The 11,484-nt window shown below is 39.7% G+C and overlaps 1 protein-coding gene across 1 annotated transcript; it reads left to right on the forward strand.

The window, feature by feature from the left end:
* Positions 1-1,328: 1,328 nt before the first annotated feature.
* LOC107751063 (lysosome-associated membrane glycoprotein 1-like) lies at positions 1,329-10,696 on the forward strand. Its single transcript, XM_016566643.1, has 9 exons — positions 1,329-1,422; positions 1,485-1,561; positions 5,418-5,531; positions 6,618-6,836; positions 6,911-7,075; positions 7,946-8,148; positions 8,224-8,346; positions 9,365-9,431; positions 10,494-10,696. Exons 2-9 carry the CDS (start codon positions 1,510-1,512, stop codon positions 10,679-10,681), a joined length of 1,131 nt encoding a protein of 376 aa, XP_016422129.1. The 5' UTR covers positions 1,329-1,422; positions 1,485-1,509; the 3' UTR covers positions 10,682-10,696.
* Positions 10,697-11,484: the final 788 nt, after the last annotated feature.

Here is an 11,484-nt window from a genome sequence, read left to right on the forward strand (position 1 = left end):
GTGTGTGTGAGAGTGTGTGTGTGTGTCTGTGTGTGAGAGTGTGCGCGTTTTTGTGACAAATGAGGACATCAATTTGTATAATGACAAGGGTATGACATAGGTATTACAAGGAGAAGGTGACTTTTCAGGTTTATACTTTCTCTCTGAGAACGACGGACTCATCTGAGGTCAGAGGTCAAAGCACAACTTCCTCTGATCCCCTTTACTTCCTCAAATACTTTTACATTCATGCATTTGACGGATGTTTTGGATTTTTAGGACTTGATTTATTCAGAACAACGTACACTGAATTATAGACATACATTTTATTAGTTCAAGCATTCCCTGCGAATCGAACCCATTACATGTTCTGTGTGTGTGTATGTGTGTGTGTGTCTGTGTGTGTGTATCACGCTCTCGGCCGCTCAGCGCTATAATTTGTTTCTTTAAGGAATTACTCTGTGAATGAGGCAGCAAATCACATTAGTCTGGGAGTGTTTGTGTCCAGACAGCAACAAAACACAAGTCATATTTCACCACTAAACCAAACGGATTAATAACTGTCTTTTGCATAAAGTTAGTATCTTAAGAGCTAGAATTTTTTTTTTTGCATTATTTTCATAGCAATTGCTTAAATATGGGTTCTTGTGATGCCATGAAACAGAAATCTATGAAAGCTCATTTCCACCACATCATAAAAATAATTTTAAAAAGGGAAATTGCACCTTTTTATATCATTATAAAACAAATAAAACAGTTCACTCATAATATCTTAATTAAATGTGATTTATTCTTTCATATCTTTGCCCACTTGCAAAGAATAGAATCCTCTGCTCTACAAAACTGTATAGATGACAGAATACAGGTGATGAGTGACAGATCACACACACACACACACACACGCTCTCACACACGCTCTCACATCAACTGTAGACTATTTATAAACAATAAATATAAACATACATTAATAAATATAGAATGTCTGCAATAAACTGTTAATATTCTACAGCTGGTTGCTTGCTGTTAATGAAAAATGACAATAAACCTGACTGACTTATTAATATTATAGAAGGTCTTGAAATCGCCTCGTGAAATTATACATTTTGGATGCATTTATGATTTTAAACTGTCATAAGTCACACCTATATGTATTTGGCTGGTATTCGTGTAGCTTGAACAGCATTATAATAACACTTAAACTGACATTTTTTAATATTAACATAATTATATTAATACATATTTAACACTTTATATTAAGAATAAACAGTGCGTGAGTCATACGCAGTTGGCGCCACTCACGTGACTTTGTGTGGGCGGGGCTACAGCGCTCTCATCACATGACTGGAACATTCTGCCTCATGACTCGCAGTGAATCTGCTGCCAGACACCGAACAAGCACCGTCACCCGGTTTATAACCGACAGACGCGCATTTAAACAGCACAGATCCGCGCTGCTCGTCTTCAGTACGCGGGCTTCAGTACATAGTGTTCTGCGCTCGGAGTTTGACGCGTTTTCTGACGGACTGAGGCATGACGGTCAAACGGAGCTCCGCTGCAGGTGTCTGCTGGACCCTACTGATGGGTAAGTCATCATAACTCAGCCAAAGTTACCATTAAACTAGTCTGAACGTGAAGTCATGACGCTGTCGAGCGCGAATATCCATGACGTCACACTGTCATTAGCGCGCGTCTGTCTGACTCGGGCTCAAACTAGTTATTTTAGTCAGTTTGGTGTGTTTTAGTCAGTCGGACTGCGCGTTTGTTTCACTTTTGACATTTTATTTCCGTTACGTGCTGCTTTAGGTCGTCTTTTAGAAATTAAATGACGTGGTCAGTGTGTCCTTTCATTTCTGTGCGTGTTTTTGCTTTCATTTGCGTTGTTTGGACGCGCTGGTGACGTCACGTGAGCAGCAGATCAGCGTCACGTGATCAGAACAATAAGCGCGCTTACAACAGCAGTGCTTCGGTCCAGATCGCACTCTGTCATTGTTCTGATCATACTGCACGCTGATTGGCTGGCTGAAGAGCCGCATTGATCTGGTCAGCTCAATGTACCTTGCTGGGCTGGAGCAGGTCCTCTGGATGCATGTGACCAATCAGCTGATCTGTAGATGTCATGTGACTGATCATTGTATAGAGCGCAGCAGTGGGCTCCGGAAGTAAAACTGCAATCTTTTTCTCAATAGGATAATTAATTTTTAACTTATAAACCGATAAAGACAGATGTTGTTAATCGATGTTTGATGCATCAGTCTTATTGAGTTTAACAGAGGAATTCCTGATGGAAAAACTACATTATTCATGATTCTGCACAAAATTCCACCAATCAGATAACTGCGACAAGCAAATAGCACCATAAGAACGCTTTAGCTCCGCCCACTCCTATGGAACACTGCAAAAATATATGTAATCATATATTTCAACTAACCTAAGTTTTATGTTATATAACATTATTTTATATTTTGCAGTAAACCAACTATATTGTTTATTTGGGCTGTCAAAATGGCTGAAAAACTAAATTCGAATTTTGCACTTAAATATTATCAATATTCGAATTATAATTTCAGTTAGGGGGAAAAAAGTTTCTGTGCATCGGGCAAAATATAACTAATGCACGTTTATTAAAGCAATAAAATAACTTGACTATCTGTGAAAAAGTGCGTAATGTTTATAAACCAAATATAATTAATAAGTTGCTTAAACAATGATAAACAAAACAGTATCATGTATGCATAGTTTAATACAAAGGGACGAAAGCCAATCTCACAGAATTTTTTTTTTAATTTAAAAACGTGAGATGGAAAAAAAAAAACAACACTAAATTCTCGAGACATGTTTTTTAATAGTTGGACTTCTGCAAAGTTTTTGCATTCGAATGTGAATTTTTATTTTAAATTCGACAAATATTTGAAATTCAAATTTTTATTTGACAGCCCTATAGACCAATCTCAGTGTTTGCAAACAGGGATGACGTTTTTTTGTGGGCGGAGCCTATCTGGTGGCAGAAAATGACCGTTTTAACGTAGCAGTCAATTCAAGCCATGGAATAAAATAATAAAAAATTTAATTGAGTTTATATTTCAAAATTCGGACTTTTTTCTTGCAATTCCAAGATTATATCTCACAATTCTGGTAAGAAAAATCAACTCGTCATTCTTTCTTTTTAGTTTATAATCCCACACTTCTGGCTTTTTTTCCTCAGAATTAACAAACTCGCAATTGTTGACTTGAATAAAGTTATAAAGTCCGAACTAGGAGATTGCATTAGCAAGAAAAAAAGTCAGAATTGTGAGATAAAATAGTTAAATGTTATGTAAAATGTTATAGGTTTAAATAGTATTTCATGCATGTATTTCAACTGTAGGTCTAATACAATATGTCCCCTATATGAACATTATATAGACATATTGTTTAAATTAAATTTATGTTTTAAAATAGGGTAATCATAGCAGGTTTCATCCATAGTCTGTCCGTTTAAACGTCTGCGTTTAGCTTCAAATGGCGTCTTTGACGACAGTATTATATAAAAATTATTTGCATTCCGATTCTGACATCCAAAGGCACAACGATACATTTTTTCTCTTATTCCATGGTTTTTACCCGTTTCTCTCCATTTGTTCCCAGTGTTTTTCTGCCACCGCTATGCGCGCGCAGCTGCAAGTGACGTAACTGTGACGTCTACTCCAAATTGGTCTATTGTTTATTAATAATCAACATCTTTAGATGTTTTTTTTGCTTGGATAATGTCATTGGTAGTGCTTCATGGGATTGAAGTTGAAGTTCACAGTCCTGTCCAATTTTCTGAGATGTTTTTGCTTCAAATCAAAGTTTGTAATGTTGTGGTTCGCATCGTAGCTGCATGGTTTATAACGGTAAAATTACAAATAAATATGCCTCAAAAAATGCAGTCTCTTGCAGAAGCAGCAGCCGTTAGATCTAACATGAGACCAAAACATCTATAATATTAAATGCTGTTTTTTTGAGTGCTGTCACTTTAAGGCACCGTGGGTAGAGGTAGCACCTAAACCAGGCTCACCAGCCGCGCCTTGACCTCCCGCTCAAGCCTCCTCTGCGGTTCTTCTCGCTCTTCTTCACACTTGATCTGTGATACACTGCGGTCAGAGGATCAGTATCTGTTCCTCTTGTGAATCTAGTGCACTGCGCTGGTCACTAGTGTTAGTGTCGTGATGCTGCCGGCTCATCACGCGTGATTCACGAGGAACCGTGTGAGGTGTCTTCTGCTCTGAAGCTGCTTCAGATGATCGTTGCTCAGTGATCTAGTGATTGAGCTCATGCTGCAGGAACTCTGCTCGGAGTTATTTATTGTTTGCTTATTTTTCACTTAATAGTGAGAGTTAATCTGTGTGTGTGTGTGTGTGTGTGAAGGTTTCCTAGTGATGAACTCTACACAGTGTTCTTAAAAGTTGTGTTTGACCCTCATGACCTCTGAAGAGGGTCAGATTCCCTGCAGTTTTCTATTAATCCGATAGTAATAATCATTGAGTGTAACACTACAGTCATGTTATAAGGCACACAGGAGCACAAAATAAAGATCAAAGTATAATTATATAAACGTGCTCCAGAATGGCTAACTGGGTTACAGATTAAACCTAAATAAAGCTGTCTCTGTTACTTTGGGTATTAATGTTGTTTTTAAATTTAAAGAAAAATCTCATCATTTAAAAAATTGTGAAATAGAATGAGATTATTGTGAGGACATGTTTTTCTCATCATGTTCAAATGATGAAACTCTGAAGGACTTGTTTTATAAGATGGACCCAGAAAAACTTTTTCAATTTCTTTCAGAAGTAAATCTAAAGAATCGTTTATAGAATTTTATGTGCAAAACTTTGTTTTATAATTGCTTTATTTTATTTTTGTATTTTGTATTGTGTACTACTGTATTGTTTTTCTAATGTATAATCTGTGTTTGCCATGAAATAGCCTGTGAAGCTGATGTGGCAATAAACTTAAATCAAGTCTAAGTCATTTCCAGTGTGTCACAATTTTATTTTTAGTTTTATAATTGCTTTATTTCATTTTTGTATTTTGTATTGTTTTTCTAATGTATAATCTGTGTTTGCCATGAAATAGCCTGTGAAGCTGATGTGGCAATAAACTTAAATCAAGTCTAAGTCATTTCCAGTGTGTCACAATTTTATTTTTAAAGTGTGTGAAATCATGTGCTAATAGTTTTGTGAATTGCAGCTTAATATTATTTGTTGTAAATGAGATGGCGTGAGAATGGCACTGATGAATGTGTGTTTAATGTGGGATGGGTTCAGAGGTCAGTGCTCCAGCATCAGTGTGACGGCGCTCTCTGCTGGACGCTGAGGCTCACGACGCATTCACATCCACTGACGATGACGATGATGATGATGATGATGTGATGATGATGTGATGATGATGTGATGATGATGATGATGGTTGTGTTTCAGGGTGTGTGTTTGCAGCTCACGCTGTGACGTTTGAGGTGATGGATGGAAACTCCACCTGCATTAAAGCAGATCTCAACGCCAGCTTCAGCATCACCTACAACACCACCAATGGTATACACACTCATATACACACACACACACACTCACACTCACACACACACTCATATACACACACTCACACTCACACACACACACACACACACACACACACACACATATACACACACACACACATATACAAAACACCTTGGAAATCTGTCATATGATTCAAGGTAATGGCCAGAATGGGCCTGCGGAGGTTGTTAGAGGACTTTATAGGGTCACCCCAAATCAGGTTTTGTCTTTATGAGCTTTATACAGTGCATTTTTTGGCTGTTACAATTTGGCTGAATCTGCCCACTAACAACTGATTAGGATTTCCAAATGGGGTCCGGAAACCTCTGTGGTTGTAGGAGGTCAATGGAAATGTTCCGAGAAAAAACAAAACAACAACAACATAATAATAATAAGTGACCCTGGAGCACAAAAGCAGTGTTAAGTCGCTGGGGTATATTTGTAGCAATAGTCAACAATACATTGTATGGGTCAAAATTATCGATTTTTCTTTTATGCCAAAAATCATTAGGATATTAAGTAAGATCGTGTTCCATGAAGATATTTTGTAAATTTCCTACCGTAAATATATCAAAACTTTATTTTTGATTAGTAATATGCATTGCTAAGAACTTAATTTGAACAACTTTAAAGATGATTTTCTCAATATTTAGATTTTTTTGCACCCTCAGATTCCAGATTTTCAAATATTGTCCTATCATAACAAACCATACATCAAAACAATCCGGGGTCACAAATTATCTTGTACATTAACAGACTCTCTACTTTATAAAAAAATAAATAAAAATAGGTAAACCTCAAAAGCTACAACAGTGAAATTCCTGATATTGATTCCAACAGTTCCATGGTTGCCAGGTTGGGAAGATTAAGTAAAACACTGTGTCCTACTAAAAGAAAAGCTCTTACTGGGGGATTTAAACCGGCAACCTCAAGCATGAAAATAGAGGCTTGATTAAAAACAACCTATAATATTTTTCCCCTCTTTTCCCTTTTTGTTAAAGAAACCGTGAAGGTATTTTGGTGAAGTTTTTTGTCAACAAAGTTGATATAGTAGCATTTTTCACCATAGTTTTTGTTTGGTGTGTTAGAGCGCGGCGAGGTTTGCGCTGCCGTCCACCGCAGCAGAGGGCAATGGCAGTTCCTGCGGAGGCGCTGGCGTTCCTCCAGAGCTGCTGGTGTCGTTCGGTGCGGGTCACGCTCTGACTCTCCTGTTCTCCCGCGACGGACGGCTCTACCGTGTGGCCAACATCAGCCTGCAGTACAACCTCAGTGACACCAGCACCTTCCCACAGTCCTCCAGCACAGGTGAGACTCACTCACACACACACACAGGTCATTACGGATGGACCAGCGTCCGCTCACGTGCGTTTCTCTCGCAGGGCTCATGACGGTGATGACGAACGCGACAGAGATCTCTGCGAGGTTAAACAGCACCTACAGGTGTGTGAGCTCCAGCACTGTCAGTCTGAGCGCCGAGGTCAACCTCACCTTCTCTGATGTGCGCATGGAGGCTTACATGAGCGGAGCTAACCTCAGCACAGACGGTACCTTCTTGACATTGAATTAAGTGCCGTTTTACTCGTTGTTGTTGATTCCACATCATATGTTGGTTTCCCAGCATGCACAGTGGCTGGATGTGAATGAATCATCCCTTGGGTTCTTTTCTGGAAAGTGGTCATCATCAAAAAAAAACAAAAAAAACAGAGCAGTGTTGTTAACGAAAACTATTAAAAATATATATTTTTTAATTCAAATATACAGCTAACATAATAATAGAAGAGACACTTAGAGATAAAAAAATGAGAAATGTTGCCTTGTCAGGTAACTGAAATATAATAATTCAAATTAAACTACTAAAATGACTAAAACTAGTGAAATAACAGTAAATAAAGAACCAAAAGTAATAAAAATGATAAAAGGACATAAAATCTAAACTGGCATAAAATTGAATTAAAACTACATCGAAATAAATAAAAAAAACAATGACAAAAGCACAAATTAAAATTAAAACTGAAATAATTCAAAGCTAATTCAATATCTTTATTTTGTTTTTCATAACATGACAATGTTGATAACAGTTGATGACAATGTCTATAATAATAAATATCAGAAATGGTTCTCAATCTGTCATTTTTAAAAATACTGAAAGGACAAGTTGTAAGTGTCAAATAAAAATAAAATGTAAAAAATTTATTAAATGTCCTGTTAGTGTTTAGTTAGTTATGTTAGTGACACTGAATTGAATCAACATTGATCTGAATAATGACTCTATTGTCTACTGTAGAGCTGCTTTACAGCTGATATTGAATTAGTTTTGATGAATTTTGCAACATGAACAGTTATTTTCCTGTTTATGACTGAATCTGCGTAGAATCTGGGTGAATTTGTGGCGTGTCTCGTGTGTGTGTGTGTAGAGAGCGTTTGCAGTGCTGATCAGACGGTTACAACCGCTGCCCCGACTCAGTCGCCCAGAACCACCGCTGCCCCGTCTCCAGTCCCGCCGCCCGCTCCGGAGCGAGGAAACTACACCCTCACCAACCGCAACGGCACCGCCTGTCTGCTGGCACTCATGGGGCTGCAGCTCAACATCACGCACCGCTCCAAATCCCTGAACCAGGTGATGCACGCACACACACTTCCTGCTGCTGCCACGTGTTTGACCGCTGCTGACCTTTGATCTGACCCTCCGCAGATGGTCAGCGAGGTCGTGAACCTGCAGCCAAACAGAACTACAGCCTCGGGGTCGTGTGGGTTCACGGTCGCCACACTGGTGCTGACGGAGGATCTCACCAACCTCACCTTCACCTTCACACTGGTGAGTGTGCGTGTGTGTGTGTGTGTGCGTGAGAGAGTGTTGGAGAGAGTGTGCGCAAGAGTGTGAGAGTGTGCAAGAGAGTGTGTGAGAGAATGCGAGTGTGCGTGATAGTGTGCACGAGAGTATGTGTGTGAGAGTGTGTGAGAGAGAGTGTGAGAGAGTGCGAGTGTGCGTGCGAGTGTGTGAGAGAGTGCGCAAGAGTGTGTGAAAGTGCGAGAGCGCGCAAGAATGCGAGTGTGCAAGAGTGTGTGTGAGAGTGTGCGCGAGAGTGTGTGTGAGAGTGTGCAAGAGTGAGAGTGCGCGAGAGTGTGCGCGAGAGAGTGCAAGAGTGTGTGAAAGAGTGCGCGAGTTTGTGCGAGAGTGCGCGCAAGAATGCGAGTGCGCAAGTTTGTGCGAGAGTGTGTGAGTGCAAGAGTGCGCGAGTTTGTGCGAGTGCGCGTAAGAATGCGAGTGTGCAAGAATGTGTGTGAGAGTGTGCGCGAGAGTGTGTGTGAGAGTGTGCAAGAGTGTGAAAGTGCGCGAGAGTGTGCGCGAGAGAGTGCAAGAGTGCGTGCAAGAATGCGAGTGTGAGTGTGAGAGAGTGTGTAAGAGTGCGCGAGTTTGTGCGAGAGTGCGCGCAAGAATGTGTGAGAGTGTGCGCGAGAGTGTGTGTGAGAGAGTGTGCAAGAGTGTGAAAGTGCGCGAGAGTGTGCGCGAGAGTGCAAGAGTGTGTGAAAGAGTGCGCGAGTTTGTGCGAGAGTGCGTGCAAGAATGCGAGTGTGAGTGTGAGAGAGTGTGTAAGAGTGCGCGAGTTTGTGCGAGAGTGCGCGAAAGAATGCGAGTGTGCAAGAGTTTGTGTGAGAGTGTGCGCGAGAGTGTGTGAGAGAGTGTGCGAGAGTTTGTGAAAGAGTGTGCGAGAGTTTGTGCGAGAGTGCATGAGAGTGTGCACAAGAGAGTGCGATTGTGTGCAAGAGTGTGTGTGTCTGAGTGTCCTGTAATGATAGCATGATGATAATGGTGGTGTTTTGTGTTGCTGCAGAACTCCACTACACAGAAGTATTACCTGAGCGCTGTGAACGTCTCTGCCTTCTGGCCTGACATGACAGGTACAGCTGTTCAGTGCACTAGATCTTTTAAATTAGGCTTTTAAATCTGCTTAATTAATATCTGATGTACAGATTCAGCTGCAGGAACAGGACATCCACGGATCCTTAGAAAGCATTCAAATGTCTAAAATTCACTTTTCAAAATGTAAAGTTATAGTTCACCTAAAAGTGTTCACAGAAACAAACAGCTGAGGGTAGCCACAGAGTTCTATACTATAGAAAATACTAATGAAGTCAATGGCTACCGTTAACTGTTTTTTTTTTAAACAACATTCTTTAAAATATCATCTTTTATGATCAGCAGAAGAAAGAAACTCACACAGGTTTGGAACTTGAGGGTGAGAAAATGATGACAGAATGTTCATTTTTGGGTGAACTATTCATTTGACGCCATAAAACATCATTCACAGAGCTCTTAAACATGTTGACAGAAAGGAGGTTCATTATAGCAATTTAACACTGATTTATTAAGTACTAGATGAATAAATGTGATTATTAGCATTTGATCAGTCAGTCTTTTTTTTATAGTTTTTGATGCTCTGTGCCAAATTAAGCTGTGTTAATGCATAATTTTGCAGTCTATATGCAGCATTTCAGATTCTGTCGTTTGGTGTAAAGATGGACCTCTGATGATAGATGACATTCATACATGCTGATTGCTCAGTTGAGCATCTGAAAATATAGAAAATTATTCAAAAAGTAAACAAAAAAACTGAATCATACCTTAATAAACCTCTCTGTTTAATCATGAAGTATTCATTTTTACCTTAGTTTTGCTACAGATTTTTGAAATGATTTCCATTAAAAGACTCGTCTCATTAAATTTATTACATTTCATGTTCTTAAACATGCCTGAGTAATATTTATAAAATGATTTGAACATGTTTAACTTTTTTAATCCTTCATCCACTTTATTTTTAATGTAAGGCGTGCTTCTGCTTTGAAGAATAAGGGTGATCATCCAGAATATTCCCAGCGCTTCAGTTTAATGAAGTGCTGTGTGATTGGTGTCTCCTCACACGACTGCTGTCACTAATAAATGTGATTGTGTGATTGCTGCAGAACGGTTCGTGGAGGGAAACGGCTCTCTGAACTTCCTGCAGTGCAGCGTGGGCCGCTCGTACATGTGCAGCGCGGAGCAGACGCTCTCGATTGTGCCCAGCTTCTCCATAAACACCTTCAGACTGCAGCTGCAGCCCTTCAACGTCACCGCCAGCCGCTTCTCTGCAGGTACTGACCGCCGCTCGTGATCGGATGCAGTCCAACACTGACTTTATTCTCAATTCTTCATTTGTGCAGATCTTAAACTCTTATTTTTAAAGGGGTCATGAACTGCCTTTTGTTTTTTGTGTTGTACTGTTCTCTGAGCTCCACTTATAATGTTATCAAGATTTTTACATCAAAAACATAATTTATAAGTAATATGCTATTTTCTGTCTTGATTTTAACCCCTACATGTAGACTCTGAAGTAAACGAGCTGCTATGATTGGCTAACAGTTGTTTAACAGCTTACATTCCTCACAGATGGACGCTGCTGTGATTTAGGTTAAAAATGCATAAATACTCAGTGCATATCAAACGATCTTTTTAACAGACAAAGCAGTTCCTCATACTTGTGTTGTGACATTACTGTCAGATCTAATATAGTCACACAGCATCGTCTTTTAGTTTTCAATCTTTCGGAAAATCCTGCGTCAAATCGTGCCTTGTTTGTAAATGAATCGGTGGTAAAATGAAGCGAACAAAAGACCAAGTTCTCACTGACGCGGTCTGGATCTTCATTAAAAATAAAGTTTATCCACTCTTTCCTAACGTTGGGATCAGACGGAAGGCAATGTAAACACTTTTTTTTCCACAACTTGGAACTGAACAGCGTCTTGTCTTAAGAGCATCTTTATCGTTTGATTTCTGCGTAGACTTGCACGTTTGCCTCTCTCATACACACTACATGTGCGAATCAGCGGGCGGGGATAAACAGGCAGCGATGTATAATCGGTGGGCGGGGCTAAACAGGCAGCGATGTATAATCGGTGGGCGGGGCTAAACAGGCAG

Source organism: Sinocyclocheilus rhinocerous, unplaced genomic scaffold (genome assembly GCF_001515625.1).
Source record: "Sinocyclocheilus rhinocerous isolate Xijiao unplaced genomic scaffold, SAMN03320098_v1.1 scaffold632, whole genome shotgun sequence".
Taxonomy (NCBI): domain Eukaryota; kingdom Metazoa; phylum Chordata; class Actinopteri; order Cypriniformes; family Cyprinidae; genus Sinocyclocheilus; species Sinocyclocheilus rhinocerous.

Excerpts from the sequence above, each read along its gene's own strand:
- LOC107751063 (XM_016566643.1), top strand. The coding sequence starts at position 1,510 with ATGACGGTCAAACGGAGCTCCGCTGCAGGTGTCTGCTGGACCCTACTG. Across the intron at positions 7,076-7,945 it reads AGCTAACCTCAGCACAGACG|AGAGCGTTTGCAGTGCTGAT; the intron begins GTACCTTCTTGA and ends GTGTGTGTGTAG. Across the intron at positions 9,432-10,493 it reads CTTCTGGCCTGACATGACAG|AACGGTTCGTGGAGGGAAAC; the intron begins GTACAGCTGTTC and ends TGATTGCTGCAG.